General features: G+C 49.1%; 1 protein-coding gene across 1 annotated transcript in view; it reads right to left on the reverse strand.

Moving 5' to 3' along the window:
- Window positions 1-16,738, reverse strand: part of LOC118780565 (MAP kinase-activated protein kinase 2-like) — a 32,607-nt gene extending 15,869 nt beyond the window's left edge. The window contains exon 1 of the mRNA XM_036533138.1: window positions 16,170-16,738. Within this exon, the coding sequence (XP_036389031.1) occupies window positions 16,170-16,415 (246 nt within the window). The 5' untranslated portion in view covers window positions 16,416-16,738. The remainder of the gene's footprint in view (window positions 1-16,169) is intronic.
- Window positions 16,739-17,437: the final 699 nt, after the last annotated feature.

The raw sequence follows: 17,437 nt of genomic DNA on the forward strand, positions 1-17,437 counted from the left end.
TAAAATAAAACCAGGGAAAGTCACTGATCGGACCAACCAAATCATGCATAAGTCAACCACACTGAACCCAGTGTGTGCTTGGAACGTCCCAAGAAAAATGTAAATTCTTAGTTAACACTGAAGTTATTTTCAGGTTCCAATTAGATTTACCATTAACTGACTGATTAGATATATTACAGCATAACCACTACCACTTCGCAGTGCAGCCAAAAAAGGACTCAAAACAGCAACCCCATGCCCTGACACCACTGATGACCTGTATTAGGTGAAAGGAGCAGAGCAGAAAAGGGGATAGAATCCCACTGCACTGCATTCTGGAATGGCACTTGGAACATGGACATAGGCCACCTGCAAATTCCCATAATCCTCTGCTGTAAACACAGGTCTGTGGTCAGCGCAGGGTGCAGCAGCAGCTGGGGACTCTCCTCTCTGAGACTCTTCTCTTTGGCATTCTTCCTTCTGAGATTCCTCTCTCCTCTCTGAGACTCCTCACTTTGCCATTCTTCCTTCTGAGATTCCTCTCTCCTCTCTGAGACTCCTCACTTTGCCATTCTTCCTTCTGAGATTCCTCTCTCCTCTCTCTGAGACTCCTCTCTTTGACATTCTTCCTTCTGAGAGATTCTTCTCTCGTTTCTCTGAGGCTCTTCTCTCTCAGACTCTCCTCTTACTCTCCTCTCTTAGACTCTCCTCTTACTCTCCTCTCTTTGACTCTCTTCTCTCTCTGAGGCTCACCCTCTCTCTCTGAGACTCTCATCTCTCACTCTCCTCTCCCTCTGAGACTCTCTCCTCCCACTGAGACTCTGTCAGAACGTGACGGTGGGCGTGACGGAGGAGGACAGGGGTCAGAGCTCCTCTTCCTGGCGTGGCTCTTCCAGTCGAGGGCTCCGTGTCAATGTCCCAGATGTCAGCAGATGTCCTTGCTCATTACCCCTGCCCTTTAAGCCATGATTCGCTGACACAGCCAATCACAAATCAGGAGCGGCCGCTGTCAGAGCAGGCTGTGCACTCCACCCCATAGCTGCTGCTCCTCCTCAGACCTGCTGTCCTCTCTGACCTGCGAGCGCACACCAGACACCCCGCCCCGAAGAGTTTAATAGGCTGAGCCTGCTGCCCAGGGGCTGTCAGTACTGCTGCCATACCCTCAGCCTAATAATAATAATAATAATAATTAATAACCTCACTCGCTTCACTAAATGCACAGGTGAACAGATGGACAGTGGTCACCTTGGGGTGCCAGCTGAAGAAATAAGTAACGAGTGCCTACGTGACCAATCAGAACACTGCAGCCTCTGTGTCAGAATTGTGTGAATGAACAGGACAATGTGGGCTCTGAAAACATCTGTTCTTCAGGAATGAAATCTAAAGCAGGGTGATCCCATGAGTACAGGCACAGCACAGAGAAGTACAAAGCCAGCTTAGGAAACCCCTGAAGTGTGAAGGCAGGGTTTTAATTAAAAGGGGCAGTCCCCCCTGTGACGCACTTTGAAGGCAGGAGTGACAGATGGGCGTCTCCTTTACCCCCCAGTAGCCCCGAATAAAGCCCCCCCCCACCCCTCCCGCGCATGCAGAGCATAACAGTTAGGGGGCAGAGGGGGACCATGTGGCAGGCGAGGAGTGGCCTGTCATTGGACAGCCTCCTCTTAAAACCACCAACCACTCCTGCTCTTACACTGGTGCACGTGTGTGCATATTCATATTTTTACATTCTTGTATATACGTGTGAGGGCATGCATGTATATGCCTGTGTGTCTGAGAGTGTGCGTGAATGTGAGTGTAGCCGTTTGTCACCGTGCAAATGTGTGTGTGTGTGTGTGTGTGCGTGCGTGCATGCATGTGTATGCATGCGTGGGGGGCTTGACAGCGAGATTAACAGATGACACCACCCCCCACATACCCCCCACTACCAGGTGCACCGCTTCCATCAGACAGAGAGGAGACACGCCTACTCACAGCTGAGCCTCTCAGTGGGAAAGCCCAGCACAGAGGCTCAGAGGACATTCATCCCAAAATCAGCTGAGCCAGAAGTCTCACACAACTGCTGCTGCTGGGACCGCTAGCCTTGGCCATGTTCCCCTGTCCCATCCCTGCGAGTCAGGAACAGCGCTGAGGAATGCTCCTCTTTTTGAGGGCAAGCCTCGTCTGTGCATTACACCCCTGCAGCTGTTAGCCAATCCGCTGCTTCGAAAAGGCCAGCCCTCAGAAGCAAGGCTCCGATTGGTCAGACTGCCTCTGGCAAACAGGCAGATAAAGACCACACAGCGCCCTGCCAGCTGCCAGACTTCACTCTGATAGACCGGAGGGGTGTGGGAAACTGCCCTGGCCCGCTGTTACCACGAGAGCACAGAGTGCCCACGAACCGTTCCGAAAAGGACACTCCGCCCGAGTGGCGGAGCCTGCGTGTGTGAGTGTTTAACACCACGCCGCCCAACGGGACCTGCCCGAACACAGAGGCAGAGTCAGGAGATCACAGCGTGGCCTATGTCCCACAGTGCACTGCTGCGCCTCTTCCTCCCACAGTCCCACAGCCGGCGGACGGGGCTTCTGTGCTGAGTCAGCAGCTCCGCTTCCACGGTGACACAGGAAGAGGTCAGGTGACAGATGAGATTAGATTCTCATGAATGTCACATCAGCTCCCACACTTCAGATTATCTTTAGCAGAATGTGAAATTCCCCACCCAGCCTGTGGGACTGTTTTTCCCACTGAAACGTCTGTGATGCAGTCCTGTGACTGCGACCATGTAGCAGATGTGTACCAACCTCCCCCATGCTGTAGGGCTACAATAAAGAGGCTATTAAACCTTCCAACTGTGTTCAATTGGTTGTAGCAAAACAAGTCAAAATGCTAGTTAATGATAACAGTAACTGTAACTAATGTATAATTTCTGTGACCAATGAAGTCACACCATGACAGTATTAGAAAGCAGCTGGATAGATTTATGGTTAAAGACCTGGACAAAGCACAAAGTTGGAGGGCTGAAATGGACCACAGGGCTCCAGGATGAGTGGAGTCACGCTGAGGGGAAACCCAGCCAGTTCACAGAGGGGAACAAAGACAAAACCCCAACATATCTAACTATCCAGCCTTTTTGTTGCTCCAGCTCTGAGAGATGCAGCGATTGCGCATGCAGCCTGATGTTGCTGTGATGTTGCCGCGGTTGCCCCAGGTGCTCCAGGGTGAACACAGAGCACATTTTCCCCAATTACTCTCTTCCAGGAACGCCACTGCCTGGGCAAGGGGCCAGAGGTTTTCTCCAGCGCTGGGGAACGCCGGCATTTAAACAGCTTCACAAAGGGCCGCAGCCCGGGGTACAAACGCTTCTCTCCTCCGCAGACTGCCCTCACAGACCGCAGATGAAAGACCCATCCGTTTACCTTACTGTTCATTACTCACAGAGGCAATCTGTGCTCCTCTAGCTCTCTAAACAAAGACCACGTAAGACCTTGGGCCCACTGATTAGGCCCGAGTGCGCTCTTCTGACTGAATCAGCGTAATCAGGCGGACAGACGGCAACCCTGAGGGACAGACGATGGACGAAAGCCAGCTACACACGCTGCGATCGGCCTCAGGTCACCCCTGTGTGTTTGCAGAGATGGCGACCTCGAGAGCAGAAAGATACGGCTCGCCCAGCCACACCCTGCTGCTGAAAATCATGTCAATAAAAGAATGCTAGGGCATCAAACCACCCCCCCACACACTACCACACCCTTCCTGCTGTGGTGAACACCTGGGCGAGTTTCAGCAGGTAGCATCTGGCCATGTCGAAAGTGTTCCAGCACGCAAGAATAATGCAGGGAAAATGCAGGGAAAAGAGCAGACCCTCTGCTTATAAGGCAGGAACTGGAAACACCCAGTCATCCTTCCACCCACCCAGCTCAGCAGTAATCAGATGACACAGTAAAAAAACCACCTCGGCGAGAGGGAGAAGGGCATTCAGGGTCCTCCTGGACTCTGTATAACCGCCTACAGAGATCAGAGGAAATGGAAGAGACCGCATTTTTTTAAAAAAAACACAAAGCATAATTTGATTTAATCTAATTTACTGAAATACACTGCATGCCTTCAGGATGTAAAACTGCCAGCTTTGGCTAAAAGGAAAAAAAAAAATGAGTCCAGTCACTGACCCTGAAAAGACTGACATTCCAGACAGGTAAGCCGCCCAAATGCTACCAGCCGCCTGACATTACAGGAGGGGACAGCTCATGAACTACTTTCCTCCAGAGGCACCGGACACCGCAGCTTCACACTTCAGGGCCACCATTCGAAATCGCAAACCTGAACAAGTGCCACCGTCACAGAAGCAGCTACAATGCTGGCCCAGTTACACTGTTCACCCGACACTGTGCAATACCTCAGCATTTCACTTCACAGGGTTTTTTTTTTCATGTCGTCATGGATCACATCCATAGGGCACTCTGACTGGAAGATGCTGAATCGTAAGTGTAAATTACAGCGCTCTGTAACACTTCTGAGAGAACAGCAGCAGGCTGCCCTCAGCCTTCTGTTTAACAGGTTGTTTTTTTTTTTTTTTAATTTGTCGTCTTTGATAAATTCATCCAGCAGCTTGACTGAAAGTGCTTGAATGGCGTTATGCTTGCTCTTTCTGGTGTGCGTCTGCTGAATAAATAAATGTAAATGTAAATGTGTGCGAGTGTTGTTGGGCTGGTCTGACACTCTTGCTCATTTAAACTGAACGGACACACTTCTGCTCTCTTGTGCTGGAAGTGGCTCTGGACAAGAGGCTCTGCTGAGTGAATGTAGTGTAATGCAACGATTGGGAGATGCTGAATAGAAAGTGCAGACTGCAGCGTGTGGAAACGCTCCTGGGAGAACGGCAGCAGACTTTTCCCCGGCCGCTTCCTGTCTAGCACAGCGGACAGAGAGAGGTCATCCAGCAGCAACCAGAGCCTCCGTGTGTTGTTTGCTGTGGATACAAGGCTGGCCTCAGGAATAGCTGAGCGACAGCGAAATGCAGGTCACTGAAACCACCGACGTCAGAGCCCAGAAATGTGTCTGAGGTTCGGCAGAGTTCTTCTTTCACATTTTCTTTTCAAAATACAAGAAATGAAATTGAAAAAAGAATGAATGTGACCTTCCCAAAATAAGCAAAGCAAAGGTGGTTCAGCTTCACTCAGTCCATGAGCCAACAGGAGGCTGGGGGAGGGGCTTTAGCTCCCATTACCCCAACCATTCATAGCCCCACCAGTAGGAACACTGACCAATCAAAATGCTGACGGTGATAAACAGCAAAACATGACATTACATCTGAATTCAGTTCATTATAGCTTCATACAGTGCACAAACAGGGTTTCACAGCCTGATTTTAGAGTGGGAGCTCTTTCAGGAGCCTCCTTCTTCCTCTGTGTTGCTCAGACACACTTTCCAGACACCACTGTTCATCTGAGACACAGACAGAAACGCACAGATACAGACACAAAGATGGAGAAACACGCACAGTCAGAGATACATGCACACAAAGATGCGGACGTAGAGACACACATGAAAACAGATACATACACGAAGAAACACACACACACACGCGCACACACACATGCACACACGCATACACACTCACACAGTGTGAGTACAAGAGAGTGCAGAGATGTGTGTGTGGTGTGTGTGTGAGACAGGGACTAAACGACAGATGAACAGCAGAGTCATAAACAGGGAGAGGATTGGCGGCCATGGGAGACCTGTGCAACTCTACTGCGCAGACACACAGACAGGGCTACGCGCAGTCAACTCTACTGCGCAAACACACAGACAGGGCTATGCGCAGTCAATTTTCTGCCTTCACCTCCACACCACAAAGGCACGAATCAGCAGTTTACCCACTGAACTCTACTTCCACTGTGAAGGCATCCAGCTGCCTTCAGATCGCTGCGTAACTCAGGAAACACAAGCCTGGCCCTGTCCATGCAGGAATGCGTTTCGAATAAAGAGACCGCAGCATGTCATCACAGGGCATCTTTCACAGGAGAAAACCACACCATGTCATCACAGAGCGTCTTTCACAGGAGAAAACCACACCATGTCATCACACAGCATCCTTCACAGGAGAAAACCACACCATGTTATCACAGGGCGTCTCTGACAGGAGAAACCCACACCATGTCATCACAGGGCATCTCTGACAGGAGAAACCCACACCACGTCATCACAGGGCATCTCTGACAGGAGAAACCCACACCATGTCATCACAGGGTGTTTCTCACAGCAGAACTGGTTTTACACACACCCCGTCCCCAGCAGTGGGGCGGAGAGGGAGGGGGCTACCCCCCAGCACCCCGGCCCGGGGCAGGACAGTCAGAAATCAAACACGCTCGTGACACACCCTTGGCCTCACGCCTTCAGGGCCAATGCGCAATAACTACGTCTTTTCAGCACATAAATACCATGGTCTCGTGGTGCAGGTTCAGCTGTTTATAGATCTCAGCGACAGTAAGATGAAAGACATGTGCTGGGGGCCCTGGGGGGGATGAGGGTTGAGTGGGGAGCAGGGGACCCAGCTGAACACCCACTGAACACATATCTGAACACATGGCAGATCTGAAACACAGCGTTTCTGAAATGATTCCATGAAGAGAGGACCACACAGCATAGATGAATCTATGAGAGGGACGCTCAGCTCGGAGGCCGGAGGGAGGGAATATTCTCCCAGTGGGGGGGGGGGGCGGAGCAGAGCTGATGTCACACGTCCTTAAGGAAGGGCACAGCGCTAGCCGCTACACCACACACTGAGCGCCATGTGACACCGGGCCAAACTGACAGGAACGAGTCCACCGCTCTGCTCAGAACCAATTACACACAATCTGCTCCTCTCAGGTGATACTGCATCGGTGATACTGAGTCTGGTGGAGAAATCACACATACACACACACGCAAATGCACACACACACACATACATACATGCAGTGTGCAGACTCACCAAACACACACACACACACTGTCCCTATACACAGACACACAATATGCATATACATATATATACTCACACACACACACACATATATATGCATTCTCTAGAGACTCATACACATATACATATGCAGATTCTCCAGAGACACATGCACACATGTAAAATAAACTGCAGCATGAGGCGGTCTCACACCAACAAATGCGCCAGCCAGTGAAGTCATCACAACAAGTTATTCCTGGAACTGCTGTCACCCCGGAGAGACGAGCCCGTCAGCAGGAGTCAGGAGCAGCTCTCTGAGCCAAAACACAGGGAAGGAAAGCATGCCTCGCTCTGGTACCTAACCGTGTCCCTCTGACATGCCACCATATTACCACACGCCTTGCTCTGAAACCAGACTGTATTGACCGTACATCTCCCCCTAAAACACGACCGTGTGGAACTAATGCCTCATTCTGGTACCTGACTGTCGCCCTCTCAAACACGACCGTATCAACTAGTTCCGATACCTTCCTTTAGTACATGACCATTTCCCTCTGAGACAAGACCGTGCAGACCAGCCCATCCCACACGGTCAGCCCTTTGTGGCTTTCTGGCGTTCAGGGGGAAACATGGAGAGTGTAACAGGGAAAGAGGGTATTCACAGGGCCTGCTAGGAAGCCGAGGGGGTGGACAGACATGCCACAAATGAAGCCCAAATTAAGGGCAGTGTGACGGAGTGCTGTCACTGCGGTTGAGTATGCGCTCTGACTGTCATTCCAATGAGCATGGCTCTTTGGCGTTGCGGTCGAAGCCGCATGGTTGGTGCCCCGTGGATCCGGGTTCGAGGCCAGGTGGGGTGACTGCTCTCGCCCTTCGCTACAGGAAAACAGTGCCACACAAGACTACCACAAATGAACGCAAAACCAGAGGCCCAGAAGGAACAAAGCCCTGGGACCAGATGCGCTGAAAACTCAAAACCTAGCGCCTTAACAGGGACCCAACACCCCACCCCACACCCCCACCTCCCAACCCCCGCCCCTGCTAGCAGAAACATGAGAGTCGCCACGCGAGGCACCAGGAGGGGACCTCAGCCTGCACCTGTGGGACAGGAGTGTCACAAACGTCCCCAGCCCCCCCAACAGCCCATAATCCCCAGTCATCTATGGCCTCTCACACCAGCCTACTTTTAGATGCTGCATCCCCTTCTCGTCTTTTTTTAAGGGTGTTAAACACAGACTCAGCCTACAGACGCACATATAGTAACACACATCACATATATCACGTATATCCTGTCTGCACCAACATGCCACGTCATTGCTGTGTGACTGATGTACAGAGGTTAAGGAATGGTAATTACTTAACTGTGTGTACTGTGTGGATATTTTATACAGACAGGTGAAGACTGTACCATCTACGCGAAGGCAGAAAAAAGTTCTAAACATTCTGTATATCATCTGTAATTGGCATGCCTGTATTCGCGTGTGTGTGTGTGTGTGAGAGAGTGTGTACATGTCCTTTGGCTTGATGCATTTCCTGCTGACAACCGTGTGGTTGGGGGGCAGTGACAGTCAGGGGGGGTGCAGAGAGGATGTTTGTCAGTTTGTGTTACACATTCTGATGAGAAGAGGAAACTGCTGTCTGTGATAGCACCCCCCCCCCTGAGCATCTCAGCACATCTCCACCGCTGACCCCAAAAGCCTGTCTCCACTGCTGGAGAGGCCCTGATCACACAGCCTCAACCAGGAGAACTACACTACCCATTATCCCACCAGCCTCTGCATCCAGTGACAACCACTCCCATCACACATTGTTTTACTTGCTGATCAGATACACTTTGCAAGGGTGACACTTTGTTGGTTACATTACACCTACTGAAATAATATCCAATAATATGATGAATAATTGCTACAGTTCAGGTTACATACCCTGCTTACAGGTACAGCAACTGTGCCTGGCCTGGGATTTGATCCTGCAGTCGTCTGGGGACAAAGCCATTTCTCGAGGTGCTCTCCTCAATACTCAGAACAGCACCACTCAGATCTGAACCAAATGCCATCGTAACTGACCCATATAATAGTCTTAAAAATGCTGCACTAAGTTAGCATAAGCATCACCCCTCCAGTACATACCCCAGCATCTGAAAAAGGCTGTGTTTTAAAACGTCCTTTCCAACATCTTCAGCAGGGAGTACATGAAACAATTACCAACATACAGACTCTTCTAAAAAAACAGCTCTGGGTTTCATTAATTATGCATTTAGTACCGAAATAGCATAAGTGGGAACTGTCTGCACCTGTATGATGAAAACTGCACCTTTGCCTTCATGTAAAACATGGAGTCAATTACTAACAACAACAAAAGGAAGCTTCCCTTTATGTCTGTGCAGGGACACCACACACAATACTCATTTTTCAGGGCTGATTAGAATTCCCAACAACAGTCCTATCCTTTATCACAGCAAAATGCCCTTATTTGGGGTATTCATACTTTTTTCACCATGGAATCGAAAAAAAAGATTCGTCATGAGACTGAACTGATGTTACATCAAAGTTCAAAATGACAACCCTACATAAACCCACACCTCATTGAGAGCAGTTCATCTCTCCTCGTCAGCTCTCCTCCAGGTTCTTTTGGGTCTGCCCCCCCGCCCACACCCCTGTGGGCTCTCAGCTGACTCAGAACAGCACCTGTCTCTCCCACCTCCTCCGCTCGTTTGGAACGGCTGGCTCTTTTGTGTGGGGAGCTCATCTCCACATTAAAGCGTCCGTTTCCCTGTGTGTCTCCGCGGTAACATGCCGGTGCGTCTGATAAGCCTGTCAGACATCGTGACACCCTCCACGCAGCTCCCTGGGCCTCCCCTGCTCTCCCGCACGGGGTTGGAGCAACAGCTCTTTCTCCAACTAAATTCATTAAGCCAAAGCCTTCTTTCCACTCACTGTACTGTCAGCACTCACAAACAGGGGACTCATTGTGGACTCATTACCAAAGACAGGGGATTGATCTTAGCAGACCCATTACCGAAGACAGGGGATTGATGTTAGCGAATTCAGTACCCATTACCAAAGACGGGGGATTGATTTTAGTGGACTCATTACCAAACAACAAGAGAAACAAAGACACTCAGTGGGGAAGTTAATTATGGTCATTAATCATTCAATTTTCCCAGTTCAAATGATAACGATATGGGATAGGGATGACATATATGGTTACCATTTCTTGACTAAAAGGCAGACATTTTAAGTATGATTTGCACCCAGATACATCACAATGGTGTACAGCCTAAAAATAATCCTATGATTACCTCAAACAGTGATCCACCAACTCCAGCAACCCTGAACTACATCAGTCTGCCATGAATGGGAACAGGAAGTTGGGCCTTTGAACTCCCTGTCCCCACAAACCCATCCAAAAGTTGCAATTCCCTCTAATTCTCTTCACAGTATAGTGTCTTTCTTCTTTTTAAAATCTCTAATTCATTATTTAAGGCTACCAATTACATAGCCCTTACCAAGACACGCCATGTCCTGGGGAACTGATATCCCTAAAAGACATTCTCTTCAGCAGTTTTACAGCACCTCAGCAAGATGAGAAATCATGAAGGCTGGTCTCCCGGATACCGAAACCCATCTGGCCTATCAGAGCAGCCCTGTCTCTGCTGACAGACACGCCCCCCCAGACCAGAGTGCATCTGCGATAATATTGCAGCATGAGCCCAGACCTGACAACATGTGACCGTAGATCGACCCACGAGCAGGGAAAGGATTTCTGGGAGGACATCGCTAAACGACACGACAGTAATCAAACCCAGCTGGGCGGTCGTGCAGCCGGGAGAGAGGCACGAGGAGATATCGAGGGCAGCGTGGAGGATACAACTGACTGTAATGAGAGCTGACTTTTTAAACCCAGAGAAAACACTCCCTCAGAGCAGCGGAAAGGCAGACAGGGATAAAGGAGGCGGCGAGAGGGGAAGCCATTCAGAAAACGAAATCAATTTTCAATTATCTGCGCTGGCCATTCTCAGCGCAGGTCTCTGTTAATGAGCCAGACCCAGCAACCTGAGGGAGGTGAGTAATCGTGCGCATCTGGCTCGTAACGTGCAGTCAGACGGTTCTTCTGGGAAGCCAGACCTCAGCCTGCCTTTCCCCACATCCTCAGGGCCGCTTACTACTGATCTGTTAATGAAAGACTTCTCCTCTCAGCAGCGGCGTGGTTTGCACGAGGCGAACCCTAGGAGGAACCTTTCACCGCAAGGCTCCGTCACCCAGAAACAGAAGCTGCTCCTCTTCCTCGCTCTTTACCGAGGGGACTGTGGTCTTTAAGGAGGCAGTATCTGATCAAGAAACGTGGGGGAAATGAAAGGAAGGCAGGGGAAGGAGGGCTGCAGGTGTCTGAATCAGAGTCAGAATGCCTCTTTCACACGTAACCACAGCCAGGAGGAGAGGCAGAGTACTGCACAGGACTACAGACCAGATACCTCTGCTGTTCACACTGCAGGAGGCGAAGTGCACCGTGCAGCCCCCGACACTGAAGGGGGACTAACCTGGGGAGAGAGGGTTCGCCATATACCTACTGTACTGATACACATACACACACTCAGACACACACACACACACACACACACACACACAAACATGTACTCACAGGCACACATGCATGCACTGACACTACTGTACACTCATTCACACACACACACACACACACACACACACAAAACACACACACACACACACATAGGCGCATGCACACACACACACACACACACACACACACACACACACACACACACACAAAAACAGCCAAGGAAAGGTGATGTAAGGCTGGTTTGGGCGAAATCCCAACAACAGTTGCTGAACTGATCAAATTTTTTCCTTCCACCCCACATCGAGCTGGACCAAGCCTGCAGCGGCATCTGCCAAGCCTTACTCAAACAGGAAGTTCACCGGGTCCCTGCCATTGCTTAACAAACGACAGAAAACGTGTCACTGCTGTGAAATCTGAGATATTACACAGATCCACGAGAGTCACTCCTGTCCCCAAAGCCTGCCGATTCCCTGGAGGGGGGCAGGTGTTCTGGGAAAGGGAGCCACCGCAAAGCCAAGTGTGATAACTGAATTACAGCACAGGGAGGGGAAGAGGGGGGAGGGGGGAATCATTCATCTGACCACATACAAAGGAAAAAGAAAACGTCATGACATTACATTTCAAGGGAAAACAGACCTGTGATTCCAATGCAGTTATGCTCTCTTCAGCAACTGCAATCTGGCTGACTGCTTTCTGAATATCTCAAGCAGATTCACAGCGTGATATAGAGTAATATCAAAAATGGGCATAGTTAAAGATCTCATTAACACTGTGATGTAATAGCACCTATTCATGTATGAGACAGAGAATGTCTCAGTTCTCCAAAATAGCACCGAAGGTTAAATTAATGCCAGGATTCTGATCATTTCCAGCAAAAAATTGTAAAAGAAATAAAAAAAAAAACCTCATGAAAAACCCACCAGCTTCTCCCTCTTCTTCAGGGAAGGCTTTAGAGGTGCACAGTTATAGTCATATAGTGAAATGAAAGCACCTCTCCTTCCTCTCACTCAGCGTCAGACGAGGGTTGGAGGGCAAAGCTATTCACGGAACTAGGCAACAGCTGCAGACTCACAAATATCACTGACCCCCCCCCCCAACCAGGACGACCAGGAATGCCCAGCACCCTGACCAAAACCAGCACCCAGTACTAAAAAAAACCCAGAGGGTTCTTCTATGACATCATAAAACCCAGGGAAATGTGTCTGGTTGGACATACCCAGCAGGTACTACATCTGCCACAGGGGCATTTAACTCTTTACATGTTTGACGTATCCAGCCAAACACTTTCCCTGGGGTTTGTGTTTCAATAACTTATTGAAAAGAACTTTAAATTCCTTTTAGGCTCTCATTGAGCAGCCTACGGGCTGAACTGTAATGCTCAGATAAAGCTCAGCTCATCTCATTGGACAGTGGCCCTGAGAGCTCTGCGGGACAATATAAAGTAACCTTGGGTCCATGGTAACGGTACCCCAGTAAGCCAGGGGCACCAGAGTATCATCAGCAGCTAAGTAAAAAAAAAAAACCTCACGGAACAGCTTTTGAAATCTGTTTAATGCCTGTTGAAATGTCACAGGCCCAATGCTGAACAGCAGCAGGCTCCTGTAAAAGGACTAAGCATGTCCCACAGCTAGGCCTCTCTCTCCTATGTGCTGGTCTTACCTCACGCTGATGGTGGCTACCCTGTGAATAGCGGAAAGTAACTATCAGCACCTTCCTGAACCTCATGGGCAAAGCTGACAGTGTCGCCTTGAATGGCAATTTAAGAATGAATTATCATGTGAGGGAGCGGTTTACTTGGAAAGGCATCACATCCCTGCACTTACTCTTAATTTAGCTACTTATCTATCGCCAGCAGGAAGCCTCATGACACATACAAGCAGGCGAAATGCAAAACACAACTGCCCTCTGTCCTACAGTGAAGAGAAACAAACGTCAACACCACCTCATCTTGCACGAAGACATGAAACGCCTCGTCGGGTCATAAATCTGCGTTATCCAGGCAACATCACCACCCCCACCCTCAAACTCACCCCCCACCCTGCTTCCCCCTCCCTCTCCCATCCCTCGCCTCTCTGTGTGAATGGACAGAAACACAGTCAGATAATGCATTCCACTCCAGAGCCACTTCTGGCTCTGCTCTCCCGAGAGTCACCTCCTGGCCTCCCTGTAAGGCCATTCGGAGAGGACAGTGGGACGTGCTGCCTGGTTGTTTTTGTTTAGTTTTTCCTCTCTCTCCGTCACAGAAACAGCGATACCATGTGACCGTGCTGCTGTGCGCCGCCTGCATCTTCTCCCCCGGTCCGACACAGCTGCGCCGGCCTATACAAGGCCATGTGAGACTGCGCGAGGTGTCGGGGTCCTGACCGCTGACCGCACCACACAGCTGTTCCAAGACTTCAAAAGAAAACACGCACGAGCCTAAGCTCGCAATACCGGGGTCGCTTAAGGGATCAATCCAATTTCCAGCCTCAGAGGCAGATTTCCGCGTACGAGGCGGGTGAATAACTGAGGGCTCCGCCCGCCTTCCAAGGTCAGCCGGGCGGCGGGATGAACAGGTCTGTGAAACAGACACCCCCCCCCCCAGCCCGGCGCTTTAAATTGGAGGTGCTGGGGACAGCAGTGCCAGGAAATACAATCCAGCAGATTTCTGAGAAAACACTGCAACACAGGCCTGACTCTGCCAGGAAGTCTCCATGCCTGCCTCCCTCCGCCGAGCTGCCAAGACACAACCAGTGAGGACAGGCTCTGCAGCACACCTTAACACCGACAGACAAAGCCCTCATATTACAGCCGCGCTCCACACGCAACACAATGCACTTCCTCCGAGGCTCCCAAGCAAAAGACACTTTCTACAGTTACCAGGGCCCTCTTGCTAATGCTGTTAATTATAGCACATATGATACAGGCACACAATACAAAACCCCTCCTGTAACTGCACAATAGAATTTTGGGGCTTGCTTCTACAACAATGGTTGCCAAGTAAGTCAATGAACGTTCTGATGTTCTGTCTTTCCCAGGGATAGACATGCAAAGAGACAATATTGTAAAGCACTTTCAATTGGTTACCCAGAACCATCTCTAAAGAGCTTTTATTTTAGTTTTGTTTTTTTCGTTTTCACTCTTTCAGGAAGATAGATGTAGAACTGTCTTCCCTCCCTGACAAGTCAAAGGAATTCCCACAAAAGTTCTCACGAGAAGGAAGTATCGCAAAAGCCAAATGATTTCAGTACCCATCACGCTAATGCATCATGGATAATTTATAGCAGGACTGTTTATACACAGCTAGAAAAATTGCCAATAAATCCGCAGTGGGATCATATTCAGGAAGCTCGCAACCCTAATCCCTGTCACTCCCATTCTTGCCTTCCTACTTCTTTGATTTCCATTCAAACAGTACTATGTACACAGCATGTAAACAGGACCTTTGGTTTGCTGATTTCATTGACCTTTAAGGACCCTGAAAGGCCCGATTCTGGCGCTGATCAGGTGTTTGACCCCAGAGAGACACGGGCAGACAGCCCAGACTGAGTGGGCCATAAACGGTTAAGAACGCTGTGTTCGAATTCCATTCTTTTACAGATGGAATAAGAACCTTCATTGTCAGATTCCTAACCGCCATGTTTGGCTGTGTGGGAGTTCGTTGGGGATTGGTCAAGTATTCTGCCCACAATCACAGAGCATTATTATGCTCCTGCATAGGGCTGAGGATGGGGCAACCATCAAATGGACAACCTGACAACAATCCCTCTGAATCTGAGGGCTTCTTCAACCTGCGGTCCTCAGACTAGGTGTATTTAGGTCAAGTACTGCAACAGATGACAAGTGTTTGTCAAATGGTCTCCATTTCAGCAACATCTCATATCATGATATTTGACTGTTAAAAAAAAATAGATATTATGCCCCAGTAAAGCTTCAGCATCATTTTCAGATTTTGAGCTGAAAGTACTCAATCCAAGGTTACTCTGGCTAGGAGGTATACTGTATCTGGATCTTGAAAACCAACACTGACAGCAGTCATGCTTGGACCAGTGCTGTCTACTACACCAGAGCTCAATACGTCAGTATGCTCCGATGGGTTTCTGCATTATGCTTACAGTGCACTGACCTGTGTTCTGTTCTGTTGGAGCTGCTAGGGCCGAGGTCCAGAGCAGCAGCGTGTTCTGGCGACCTACGTCATAGCATTCCAACACGACACAAGACAGGCATGTCAAGTTAACACCCAACTAAAATTAGCTGCTAGGTCAATGAAAATACGAGAGGTGCACAGTTTTCCAAATCAACCACGACTTGGGATGACGTGATTCACTAGACACATGCATGCAAAAGTATTCATTGTCAAGCATTCATCAAGGATTAATTAGAAACAATTTATCTTGGAGCACTGGGCAGAGACACACACCAGAGATTTCTGAATCATAGCTTATTCGCCTATTCGCTGGGGACACCGCAAAACTATTCCATCGTCCGATCAGCAAAATACTTTGTGAGAACAGTCACAAAACCTTGTTGCTTACATTTCCGATAACTTTGAGTGTCACATTTCAGAAGGAAACGCAGCATCCTAAGCTAGCTGTACCCGTCAGAGGCAACACAGATGCATCTCACTACATTTGTACAAAATCTCGCTATCAGAATACAGCATATTGGAAAGTTAAATTTGATACATGGTAATTCCATCTCGGACATGCCTACCTTTAATGCGTACTTTTCTCCGTTTTTCTTCTGAAAGATTTCCAGAACCTTGCCATTGATGCCCAAACCGAGGACCTGGCTTGTGACTTTGTAATCGTCCGTGATCGCGTTTTTCTTGATTTGCAGCGTGGGTTTGGAGTGAAACTGCAGAAACTGCGCCGGGTTCTGCAGAGTTTGCGGCGGCTGCTGCTGCTGGTGCGGGTTCGGGAAAACCGGCTGGTTCTGATTCTGTGCGTTCGACAGCATCGTGAGTCTCCAATCAGAGTTTCCCTGCTTTTCCTGGCGTCTCACGTTCACTTCTGCCGACGATAATTAGCCTGACTTACCAGCTAGCAAACGCTAGATATACTGCCTTTAGCTACTTTAGCTAACGAGTTAGTGAAGCGCAGGTACTGGGCTAACTGGCTTGCTAACGTTCGATAACTTAAAACCAGTTTGTAAAAACAGCCAGGCAGCGTACCACTGCTGCGACAGAACCGAACCTGTTACTAGCTAGCTAATCAGCTAGCTAGCTAGCCTCTATCGATATGACTGTTGGCTAGCCAGCTATAATATCGGTTTCTGCGGCTGATTCTGCAGTTTCCACCTGTGAAAAAGTAGGCAGCCTTAGCCAGCTGCCGCCGATCCGACCCGAGTAACTAATGACGGGGTTCCAGTCCTTAAATGCATTCATTAGCTGAATCCTCACATGTGCTTTTAGTAAGAAGGAAAAGAAAATGAACGCAGGAGTTAGCTAGCTGAGTCGGGTACAATACAGCTAACTAGCTTAGCTGGGAACAGGGTGCTCAGCCTCTGACTTTCAGTGCAGTTTTTTTTTTTTTTTTTGCTCTCATGACGCCGCAGCCTGGGCCGGACAGCCAAGGTTTTCCCTTAAAGGAGAAGCGATGTGTGAAGAAAAGTGGGAAGAAAAACAGTTTCCGAGGGCAGGTTTCGTGCCTGCGTCATGGGAGGAATGACTGACTGAGATTACCTCTGCACATGTGCCATTTGCCATATGCGAAGTTTGCCTCTGCAAGTTTCTGCTTTGACAAATATTGAGCAGTTAGGCTACATGGACAAATTGGCCTTTAAATCAAATGTAAAACAAATGTATCATACCCGGTACATATATTCTCTCTGTATGCATTTGTTAATTTATTACCCCAAAGCACATTGGCCGCCATTGTTGTACCACAAGAGCCGGGGGCAAAAATGTTAAATCGCATAATTTAATTTGAGCAGCAGCGCCACAGCATCAGCTAACATCACACAAGAGGTCCTCCCCCCAT

The sequence above is a fragment of the Megalops cyprinoides genome, chromosome 7 (assembly GCF_013368585.1).
Source record: "Megalops cyprinoides isolate fMegCyp1 chromosome 7, fMegCyp1.pri, whole genome shotgun sequence".
Taxonomy (NCBI): Eukaryota; Metazoa; Chordata; class Actinopteri; order Elopiformes; family Megalopidae; genus Megalops; species Megalops cyprinoides.